Genomic DNA, 12412 nt, shown 5'->3' with positions numbered 1-12412 from the left:
TTGAAACATCAGATTAAGTTACCTTTTGCTTTCAGATAAGTTGCCACCCGTTGAGTTTTATGGGAAATTTTTGGTTTTGGAAATGAGATTTTCTACATATAAAATACATCATACACAACACAGGAAACACACTTTCTTTATAGTGGTGGTTTGCGCCCTTTTCTATTGTCACCCTGGACAATTAAAAGCCACTCCTTTCTGTAGCTGCTAACGTTTCTACAATTGCCAATACGCCAGACAAGCAGCAGCAGTTCCACCAACAGAGGTGCTGAAAAGACTTTTTAAAAGTAGCACTGAGAAAAAAGACAGAAATGGAGGAGTGGAGCTAAAAGTGAATCTTCAATTCCTTTCTTTCAATTATTGGCAAGTACTAGCGTGAGTACATAACCTGAACACCATGAACAGATGTGAGAAGGTGAAATCTTCAGCTAATACCACCTTAAGTTCTCACTTAAGATGGCAGAGATATTGCAGGGAAGATTTTACTGTTAAACTGTTGGGGAGCAACTCTGGATGTTTCTTTATGGGTTTATAAAAAACACAAAAAGGAGGAAGTACACCCACATTCCTCCTGAGATAAAGACATGGAGCTCAGGCTTGTTTCTTTATAGGTTTATAACTAAAATGAAGCAGTAAGAATACTGGCAGTGACATATTTTACATGAGACCTTGAACTTTGTCTCAAGCATGTTGTAAAATGGCGTCAAACAGGAAAGAACAAAGTCGGTAAGTGATTATGAGTCAATCTTAGTATGGGCTCTTAAGCTCCAAACAAATGTTGACCCTTGGGCGTTACTGGAAATTATGTTTTCAGCCTTCGAGAATGAGACATATTTCTGCTCTGACATCCTTTTTAATCCCTGGGGCTAAAAGGACATCTTTGATTTAGGTTTCTGTTTCTCGGTTAATGTTTTACTGGAGAAATGAGGAGGAGCGTTTCAGCCATAATCAAAGCAAGATGTGAATCCATTTATTTTCTTCTCCCATAAAACGTCTCTGAGCTCAAACGTAATTCTGCAATGTCAAAAAAAAGAAGGGAAGAAAAAAAAAATCTTTTGGATTAAGAAGAAAGACAATAAATCATGAGTTCTGTCAGTGTTGTTCATGTTTCAGTGGACAGTTTTTCAGTTATCTCACTAATTACTGCAGGCATTTAAACAACAATATTTTTTTTCTTTCATATGATTTGATCTAAAGCAAAGTTTCTCATCAGATTTTGTTGCCTTCGGTTATAAACAAACAAACAAACAAACAAAAAAACATCCTCAGCAATTTCTTCATCAAGTTCCATGTTAACTTTCTCTTTCCTGCCAAGCAGGGCCGTGCAGATACCTTTGGAGGGGCAGGGGCTCAAAGTTTAAAAAAGGCACATTGAATAAGACCTTAAAACACCGAACAACAACAGAGCAACATGATTTATGAGTCAATTTTTACATTTTAATTTCTGTGTTTACGTTTGTGCTGTTACATTTATACATTGCTTCTTGGGGACAAATAAATTATATTGAAGTTAATTAATACCCTTATCAAAAACTGCAAATGGACACCAATGCTTCCATATGTTCACACAATATATAAAACCTTTGTTTCTGCTGTAATTAGTGTGAATGCTGTTGGGATTCCACTTTTCTGGTTGCTCCGTAGATTTTGTTGTGTTTCTCCTGCATACTTTGTGATGTTTAATCTATTAAACATTTGTACTATTCACCATCCTCCATCCTGTGGCAGAATTGAGAATTACAATATAAAATGTATATATTGCAGTTTTAAGTCCTGCAAGTGAAAGTAACATTTGTAAGAGGAACTTTGTGAAAGTTGATGCTTCACCGATCCAGGAAGTGTGTGCACCAGTAACTGGGTCTATATTAATAGTTATATATATATATAGATATATATACATAGACCCCTCTGCTCTCCCCCCTCCCTCACTCTCTGGTCTAGCTTTTAGAGGTTAGTTACACTTTAAAGAATCACGCCATTCTTTCAAAACAGGTCATCAAAAATCTGTGAAAATCTGTTCACACTGGAACTGTGAATTTCAGTCAAAAATGCTAAGTTGCTGACCTATGAACATGAATAATTTAATTTTAAAATTGAATGAAATGTACTTTGAAGAAGGTCTTATTTAGAATGAGTTGGTGCAACACCTCCCAAAACAAACTGACCTGTATTTTAGTGTCCGATCACCAGAGGGCGCTGTGAGACAAACCACTGTGCTGAACTTGATGATCTGCAGCCTTCATCAACACTTATTGTCACTACTTCTAAGCAGTGCACAAACTATCACAAAGTTTTTATAAGAGTTCAGTTTAACCTTTTGACTTTTAAACTTTCGTTAAGATCTTCACATCCAAAGCAACGTGAATCCAGTGTTTTACTGACTGGATTCACACCAATGTTGTCTGATATGAAGAAGCTGGGGGGCCCAAATTCGCTCAGGTGTAGGAAAGCTCTATTTTTTATAAAATCATTCTTTTATGACATCTTTTATAACAACAATTTTTTCAAAATAATAACTGTTTTATCACTTCTATCATAGTTTTGCTTTTTATTCTGGATCCTTGTGTCGCTGTTGGACTTTTAAGACGATTTACTAAAATCACAAAAACATGTTGATAATGTTTCAAAATTTCACCAAAAAGAAGCAAAACATAAAAACACTTAAATCATTTTTTTCTGTTGTTTTTGCTCTAACACTTGTAACAAGAAAGAAATGAAATTTAGATCACATGTGTTATTCCTCATATGCCATTTGCTTCAGCAGGAAGGTATGATATGCTGTCCCCAAGTGATTTCATATTTAATATGCGACATTTATTTGGAAGGACTGAGAATAATTTTGCTGATGTTAAATGAGATTTTTTAGGCAGCTCACAAGATAAAATGCAGCTCATGATTTTTTATTTCAGGGAACAAAAAGCACGGATCTGCAGAGGAACGTCAACGTAAAAGATGGAATAAAAAACAACTTTCACTGTGGTTGTGATTCTTCCACTGCTAAAAACTGTATTTTTTTCTGTTGATATCTTAGTTTTGCTGCTTTTACAATTAAAAATAATTATTTGAAAGTGAAAATAATGTAAACAAACAAACAAAAAAATAAATAAATAAAAATGCAAACATGGCTAAATTGAGTCAAAACTTTGCAGGAATATGAAAAATAAAACTTGGTGTGTGATATAACAAAATGTGCAATATCAATACTGAGAATGTTTCATGTTGATAAATAAATACATTTGTGTGTGTGTGTGTGTGTGTGTGGGGGGGGGGGGGGGGTGTGTGTGTGTGTGTGTGTGTGTGTGTGAGTGTGTGTGAGTGTGTATGTGTGTGGTGGGGGGTGTCTCTGTGACGGACTGGTGACCTGTCCAGATTTCACACCACAATCCCTCTGCAGCACCACGCTGGATGGATGGATGGATGGATGGATGGATGGATGGATGGATGGATGGATGGATGGATGGATGGATGGATGGATGGATGGATGGATGGAAAACCGAGCTGCAAAACAATTTCTAGAGAAGCAGCGCCCCCTAAGGGAACGAAGGACATGTCTGGGTTTCGAGGGGGCGGGGGGCGGAGGGGATAAATAAATAAAATGATCTTTTTGCTCACCTCAATGCTTTTGTGTATTTTAACCCAAGTACACAAACTCTACCATTTTCTAATATTTGTTTTTTTTCCTAAATCAGCGCTTTTGTTCATTGTTTTAAACAATTTATGAACTTTGTTTGGGCGGCGGCAGAGAAGAGGGACGTAAAGCCATAAAGTTGTGAGGTGTGTTTTCAACGGGCTCCTCATTCAGGGGACAGATCATAACAGGCCTGCATTTCTCGGCATAACACCTGCAGATTTACGAGCTCCGGTCACACAGAGGTTCGTCTCTGCAGGAGGTCCAGCTCCCCGTCACTGCTCCACATTCTCTGAGCCGAGTCACTTCCGTCGTGTTTTATCAACTCACGCAGCGCTAAAAAGGTAAGAACAAAAGACCCTGTAAGTTTTGGCTTGAGGTCCGAACTTTGTTTTTGTTTTTTTGTTTTTTTTTAAACCGCTGAGTGTGTCCACAGTGCGATGTCACACACTGATGTCGCACAAAAACATTAAACGTCGACTCAGATATTACCTGTTTCTACTTTTTTTTAAGCATGAATGACACACTTTTGCAGATTACATGTAAATACTTTCATTATAACCATTTTAACTAGTAGTGATAACTAATGCATCTGTTTTAGTCAATTGATCGAAAGATGGATGTCGACTAATCGATGTTTTCGACTCAAAACGACTGTGAAAATAATAATAATAATAAAAAAATGGAAAAGTTTATTGTTTGTAAATAAGTCGACCCCCTGATGTGAAAGTGTTTTATTTGCACTTTCTTTCTATTTTCTTCTGTATTCCGATTAATCGATATATTTGGACCATTCAAACATGTGATCGGGACAGCCGTGACTTTTACTTTTTAACACTTTATTTGAGGCGGTGCATATGGCACGACACTGTCAAAATCATGACGTAACACCTGCCATGAACATGAAGGAGTCTTTATGAGTGAAGTGTCATCCCGTAATTAATGACACTTTTGCTTTAAAGTTGCATTAACAGTCCATTAAAAGTGCCAACTTTGCAATTGAATATTTAGCTAAATATTCAGTGGGGAATATTGCAGGCAGCTTGCAGGAAATGCAAGCTGCCTGTTTACATTACTCCACTTCATTATGTTCATGCCTCTCAAAGACCCGACACACAGACTTTGGACTCTTACTGTAGTTTTTACTGCCATTATTTGTCACTGTGGGGTTTTTTTGCTTTTCACTTTCACTGTATGTGGGTCTGGTTTAGGGATTAAAAGCTTGGCTCGCTAAAAATGAGATGCTAGAAACACTAACTAATGATAAAAAGATCAACTTTTAATCAATGTTTAAACGACTGATGTGGTTATAAAATCTGTTGTTTGCTTGAGTTGTAAATCAAAAGTATCCAAACATTGTATCAAAACGCCAAGCGGTGCTGTCGCGAAGAAGCAACGCAAACGAAAAGAGATAAACTCCAATAAACTCTAAAGACGGAGAAAAAGTTTTGCAAACTGAATTTTTTGTGACTTTCTGTCATTGTTTTCTGTTTGATGCACAAACTGTGCATAAAACAAGTGACATTCCAACAATTACTGGACTGAGTGATGATATTTGTTCATTAATGTTCATTAAAAACCTGTGAGATTTTTACTGAACATTTCCATTTATGCTGAGAATAATTTACACTAAAGCTTCTGTTTCCTACCTTGTTGACTTTGGAGACGGTTTTATTTATGAGTATCAGAGTGAAAGGGGAAAGTTACACTTCTCAGTTACTTATTTTGAAAACAATTATAAAAGGACGCGTCATTCTTTATCTTTTACAGTGATTCGCTATTTCTTATTGGTCCATCACGCTCAATCCGAAACCAACACATTCTTCAGCAGATTTTAAAGCATTTGGATCGTAAACTATTTGAAGTGTAAAACAAACACGCCACAGATTCCACCATGTTGACACCGAATATGTAAGGATGGAGTCAAAATGAAAAAGTTGGTGGTTTACATCCAAACAACCAAAGCTCTCTGAATAATATCAACATAACAGATGGAGACTGAAAATAGATTTGCCTAAAACGTCTAAAAACGAAGAAGGTGGGGTGGCAATAAGAGGCAAGGCTCCAAATTTGATTTCCTGATGTGCTCATGCTGACTCTGATTCTTCCAGACATGGCTTACCAATCGGCCTTGACCGGCCCTGGGACCTGGAGCACCGACCTGTGCGACTGCTGCAAAGACACCGGCGGCTGTAAGTTGGCAGACCAAATACTGAAATGTTCCCTCAAATTGAAACATCAGAAGCATCCATTGATGAAGCCTCCACAGCGCAGCCTCCACGTTGAGCAGCACTCCTGGAAAAGACGTGGCCTTTTTGTGTTTTTCAAAAATTGCATTGACATTGTTTTAATTCTTAAGACAATTCCTCTTCCCGTTCTTCAGCCGGGGTGTGGAAATTTGATCTGAGTGAAACCAGGAATGTACTGTGGAATTATGACACTGCCTATCACTCCCACTCAAACCTCTCATGACAGAAGATTTTATGATCTTCAGAAGGTTTTATGATCTTCTGTCATGAAGATCATATGGACTCACCCCTCTCCATGCACACCTTTCAACTCCAGGTGAATTCGACTGTCACTAAAACAAAGACGTGTTCTGACCTTGGAAAGCTCGCCCCATTTCCAGCTAAATGTCAGTTTTCCACCTGTTCTCTGTTAGATGTGGCCTGCATTAGTAAACTGATTCATTTAGGTAATGAAAACAACCCAAAAGCATCTAATTCAGGGCAATTTCAACGTCAACATTTTTGAAACAGTTTTTTTTCTTCTTCTCCGTGAGCGGCTGAAACAACTCACCGACAGACAGCAAACAATTTCACATTTTACGTCAACAACCTCTGTATCTGGGCTGAACAAAAATGAACAAAAAGTTCAGCACTAAGAGCCAAATAAAGCTCATCGTCACCAAAGAGACACACAACAATTCCAAGATTAGCTTTATAACACATTCTTATTAGTCCCCAAGGCTTTAGTGGACACCTAACAGTGATAATTTAAAGAAAAAAGACAAACAATTATGCAGTTTAGCAAAAATTGATTCACAGAAAACGTTTGAGCTCCGTCTGCCAAACCAGCGGATGTGGAAGCGGCTCATGCAGAGCAGTTTTGAAACATGTGGGACAATTTATTCACATGGCCCAGATTTGTACCCATTTGAGGGTACTGTGGTGTGATGGACCGAGTCACAAGATCTATTTAGAAAAAAAAAAAAATTATTTTAACCCAAAAATCATAAATGGCAAAAGATAAACTGAGCTCGAGAAAAAGGTCAGCGAAATAAAACTGAACTCAGGCAAAAAATGTAAGCAAACATAACTGACCTAACAAAGAAATGACACACCGGGGTTTATATGCTGGCTGATCAGACCAAGACACAATAGGGACAACTGAAAGAAATACAGATAACACAAAAACAAATAGTACAACTAAGTTTGGCTAAACTAAAGACCCAAAAATGAAAATCAAAAATAAACTTTAAATACTAATGTGTAATTAAATACAAAACTTATCGAAACAAACAAAAAAACCTACCATTTCCCCCTGCCAGCAGGAAATAGTGGTGTAATCCAATCAGCACGTAACCTTGCCGAGCCCTGGCCCCCATCTTTTGTCGACATCAGGGTGTGGCCATGGATTTGGCCATCACATGTGGTGACATCTACCGTTTGCATACTTTACACTGCAGTTTAAAGTTATTATTTTTGGTGTAATAACCCAATATCACTGGCCTGACTTTTAGCCCTCTTTTCAAAACTTCCTGGATTCCCCTCTGCTCAATAGTTTTAATAAACGTTAGTATTCAAGCACTGATACAAATTAAACCTTAAATGTCAAACACATCATAATAAATATCATTATTAATTTAAACTCTCATAGGAGTCCGTTTATTTCAGATTTTTCTCACTTTTGTTCTGGTTTTTTTTATGCAGTTGAAAAATCCCAAAATATCTCAAATCCACAAATATGCCGCTCTGAGCATCATGCCGCTCTGAGCATCACTGCACGTGAAACAACGCAGCCGACAGAAACAGAGAGATCTGTTGAGGAAAGCTGCTACCATGCAAACAGATTTTATTCTTAAACGATTCAGCTTCCATCCATCACCTAAAGCCTCTCCAACAACTACTGCAGTCTTGTAGCGCTGGCTTGAAATTTCACGTTACGCTGCTTTTGTCTGCGCTGCCTTCAGTTAAGGTGGAAAATTTCGGTATCAAAGATCCGTCGAAGAGCCGCAGGTTCGCCACTCCTGCTCAGTTTAGTTCTCTGCCACAACATCGGCTCTTTCTGCCTTTTCGTGTCATGCTTGCTTGGAAATTTAGCGGTTCATTCTTGCGCAAACATGTGAAGGTTCCAGCAAAGAAAGTTTGTGTTGACCTCATCACTTCTGTTTTCACGCTGTGATGTCAAAATACAAAAGTAACAACAACAACACGGTCCGACATGGGAAACCAAAAATACCGTCGTTGTGTTTGTTTGCAGACAACATGCCAGAAAAAAGAAAAAAGGCTCTTTTTCTGTTCTTTTTGTGGAACAATCTGCAGCATAAGATGATGAACTAAGCACTGTTGTGAAATATGGCTGTCAACTCACCGTCTGCGCCCAGAGGTTTCAAAAGGTGAGCATATCTCCAGTCAAACAGGTCGAAACGTCGAGCAACAATCAGATAAAATGGCCCGTTCTGACGAACTTGTGATGAGACGCATACTTATAATGTTTTCCTAAAAGTCATGCTTTTTTTCAAGAAGTAAACACATCCTGCACATCTGCATTAAATCTACAGAAGTAACAAAGGTAACCAGGGTTGCATTTGATGGATTTCAAGCGGTTCAGGTAGTTCTGGTGTTAGAAGATAAACGCCTCAGGTTTGCATATGTAGCATCTCTCATTTTATAAGTGGACTCATCAGGTTCCTGCTGAGGAAGAACACCCCCACATCATGCTGTTGCCGCCACCATGCTTTAAAGTAGGGATGGTTTACCTGGTGAGGAACAACCTGTTTTTCTCCAGGCAGTGAAGTTAAAACCAAAAGTTTTATTTTCTCTCTGGATCTGATTACATCTAACATTTGTTTATGTAAATTCATATTGGAAACATTGGAGCTTTTATTACTCAGTTTGGTCGTGTAGTTGGGCTGATGCAGGGCAAAGCCTCCTACAGATTCCAGATGCAATCAAGACTTGAGGGTCTACAGACAATTTAAATACATTTATTGACTGATTTCTGCTCTGTTCGGAGATGTCAACCATAAGATCTTCAAGATTTCAAAAATATTTTCCAACTTACTAATTATTTTAATAGATTTTGAAAAAGGTCGACACACCTCTAGGCTCGTTCAATGTTTGAATGATCGTCCGGCTGATCGATAGACCCTGATTTGCTATATTCTGAGTGATCGGCCGACTCCTGCATGTGAGGAGGAAAACATGCAGGCTGACTCCTCACATGCATGAGGACTTTCTTTGAGGACTATATCAGATATATAAAAAAAACAAAAGCCTGTGTTGGCCAAAACTGGGATTTTTAAATGTCAATATTTGGACAGAAAACTGCACCCTTAATTTGAAAAAAATTAAGTTAATCATGATGATGTAAGTTGCCTACTTCAACTTACATCAAAACTAAATTTGTCTTGTTTGGTATTTTTGACATTGCATTAAACTTAATAAGGCTTTTTTCTTTTTTCTTTTCAAATACAGTGCAATTAAAGCTTCTTCTGGGTAAAAGCACACAGTGGACAGCAAATAATACAGCAAAACCTTTTTCATAAGGTTTATGTCTAATCATGAATCGGAGTGGCCTAGTCAAAGAAGAAGACAATGAAAAATAGACAAAATGGTTGCACCTGGTTTTCAAAGTTCACTCTACGGTCACATGGGAGTTTGTAACTTTTCAAAGATGAAGTCTATGTTGTGGCCTAAATCAAGCTGATAAGGTTATCAGACAATAAAATGCTCTCTGTCTCGCCTGCAGGTTTGTTCGGGTTGTTCTGTTTCCCCTGCATGCAGTGTCACACTGCCAAAGCGTACGGATGGTGCTGCCTCATGCCGGTCCTGGACATCTGCGGCGTGGTGTCCTGTATACTCCGCAACAAAATTAGAGACCGCTACAACATTCCTGTGAGGCCACTTTGTTGCTTTGATACTTGCAGTTATTTTTAGAGCAGCTTTTTGTTGCTCTCAATTGGTTTTGTCAGGCCTTATCAATGCACGTAGCGACTTCTCCCTTCATTTTTATTTTAGTGTTTTAGTTCATAGAATAATTTTTCCAGTCACTGCTGTCCTTGCAGGTCTTTGTTCTACTACTACCACATCACTTTGTCCTTCTTTCACAAAGTTCATTTTTAGTTTGAGAGGAAAAAGAGCGATTCAAGGTGCTCCAAACGTAGAGCTTTCAATCACAGCTAGAGATGGGAAAATACCTGGGTTTGTCGCATGTGGGAAAGCAGAGACACACGTCTTCCACTGTGTCTAGCGTTAGGGAAAGGGCGGGTCGGATGTCCGACGGAGTTGACCCTGCAAAGAAATTTCCGAGAAGCCAATAATGTAGTTTATGTTTCTGCTGAATCAGTGAGCTGACAGTTTCCTCGGTCAGGCTCAAACATGTTTTCTACACCCCTCTAAAAACTTGTAAACCTGCCTATTTTAAAAGTCGAATCGCCACACATAGATAGTATATGTGAACATTCACTTGCAAGCTAGTAAACTTGAAATAAGGCAAAACTAATATGTTTACACTAAAAATGAGACCAAAAATACTTTGATTTTGTGTTTCTTTTGACAAATCTAAGCTCATCAAAAGAAGGAGGATAACTGCTTTGATAGGTTCATGTTGTTTTGGATGGCTTAATAAATCCCTTCATAGATGACATCAGGATTTCAAAACTTATTTTTCTATTCACTCTGGTTGTCTTTGTGATGTTAGAAAGAGTTTGATGACAACAAATCAGGAAGTATGCCCCCACTTGTTCACATCGTCATAAAGTCGTCCAGAGACCCAGATCAGTTCCAGTAACATTGTATTTTGTTTTTTTTTAAACAATGTTTTGCCTTTTCCCACCTTCCTGTTTCTTCTCCGCAGGGCTCATGCTGTGATGACTGCATGAAAATAGCGTGCTGCTACCCCTGCGTGTGGTGCCAGATGAATCGAGAGCTGAAGATCAGGGGCAGCACTCAGTCGGGCGACAACGTGGTCACCGCTCAAATCGGTCGAGATTAACATGCCGCCGACTCTGAGGTGGCGTGTTGAGTCCGTCTGAAATGTTCTGCAAATACTTCAGGTGGACCGCAGTTATAAAACCAACACAGTTTAACACGTGTGTTAGTTTAATGCTTTTCAGCTCGTTGTAGTCCAACATTTTCTTTTGCTACTTTTCTAAGGTTTTGGAATTATAAATCAAATGCTTCTTAGCATGTTTAGTTTGATAACAACAGGGTTGAGGTTTCTGACTCTTGTTCCTAAATAAAATACTTTTTGCAAATCTTCACCTTTACTTCATTGTATATATCTGAATCTGAGCAGTGGTACTAAGCAATATATTTACAAACCTCATTGGTCTTGGATCCACAGCTTGGATCCCTACGTACCGTGAATCTGATTGACCTCCAGTTCTTCAGGAGTGCTTTTCTTGATATTTGCATCCTTTAATTGTTGTGTTTCTATGGGTACAGCTCAGAAAGTCAGACGTTTTACAGTATGTTTTACTGTATAGGTCTGTATGGCAGAAATAAGCTTTAATATATTTCAGAGTAAAATTTCATTAGATAAATGTTACATTTTATGGGGGAAAAAAGTTTAGACATTTTTTCACATAATCACAGAAATCAGACCTTTTAAGGAGCTACTGTGTGTCGGCGTGAATTATTTCCAGATTGGTTTTGTTTTATCAGATAAAATGCAAATTGTGAACCTTTTTCTGAACATGGAGACGAGAGGAGAACTATCCTCCTGTGCAAAGCGTCTCCATCATTCTGCATGTAGTCCTCATGGCGACCAGATAACGACCACAGCAGCAGGAAAAGCGTTTTGTAGCACAACAACAACGGCTTTGTTTAGCTCCCTACATCTATATCCACTTGTCTGGGTTCACAGGAACTAAAGATTTGAATAAAAACAGCATTTTGACGTCTTGTTGGTGTGAAGCGCTGCTTGTTCAAAAAAAATAGTTAAGCTGCTGCATCCTTTGGCCTCCGAATGAAGAAATTTGCAGATCATATGTGAAAGTGGAACCTAATCCAACTCCAGTGGAAAGATAACAAGTAATAAATAGATCATAAAAAAGAAGTTGCTGTTATGATGCTACAGCATCAAGAAGTGCTAAGTTAATAATTATTGTTGTTTTTTTTCTGGCCAGGTGTGTAAATCTGAGCTAAGGTCATAAACTTGTCAGGTAATCTATGTTATCAGCAGAAAGTTCCTCCTCAGAGTAACAGGATCCTCACTTCTCATTACATTGGATTAGTCAACTCTGGCAAATCTGAACAAACCAAACTGTTGAGTTTTGTTTGGCTTTTTTCCCCACTTCTTGAATGTAGTTCCACTAATGAAACCATATTTTTATGTGGCACTTCCACTGATTGCGACAGTCTACTGTTGGATGTTTGTTTTGCAGCATTCTGAGCCGTAAAGGGATTTTTTTAACAATTTAAAAATCTACATTGAATTCAATAATATAGTTTTGTTGTTTTATTTCTAAAATGTCTTATAGTTCCTGTACATATGTATGTCTCAGGCAGCATCTCTGTGAAAATGACAGAACCCTTCAGCAAAATAAATAAATAAATA

General features: G+C 38.2%; 1 protein-coding gene across 1 annotated transcript; it reads left to right on the top strand.

The window, feature by feature from the left end:
- The first annotated feature begins 3791 nt into the window (after positions 1–3791).
- On the top strand, positions 3792–11112 carry LOC129379531 (placenta-specific gene 8 protein-like). The gene is made up of 4 exons (XM_055060355.1): positions 3792–3972; positions 5740–5820; positions 9602–9747; positions 10709–11112. The coding sequence occupies exons 2-4, from the start codon at positions 5742–5744 to the stop codon at positions 10844–10846; spliced, it is 363 nt and encodes a 120-aa protein (XP_054916330.1). The 5' UTR covers positions 3792–3972; positions 5740–5741; the 3' UTR covers positions 10847–11112.
- Positions 11113–12412: the final 1300 nt, after the last annotated feature.

Source organism: Poeciliopsis prolifica, unplaced genomic scaffold, assembly GCF_027474105.1.
Source record: "Poeciliopsis prolifica strain line A6 unplaced genomic scaffold, Auburn_PproV2 SCAFFOLD058, whole genome shotgun sequence".
NCBI classification, from domain to species: Eukaryota; Metazoa; Chordata; class Actinopteri; order Cyprinodontiformes; family Poeciliidae; genus Poeciliopsis; species Poeciliopsis prolifica.
This window is presented reverse-complemented; position numbering and strand designations above follow the sequence as displayed.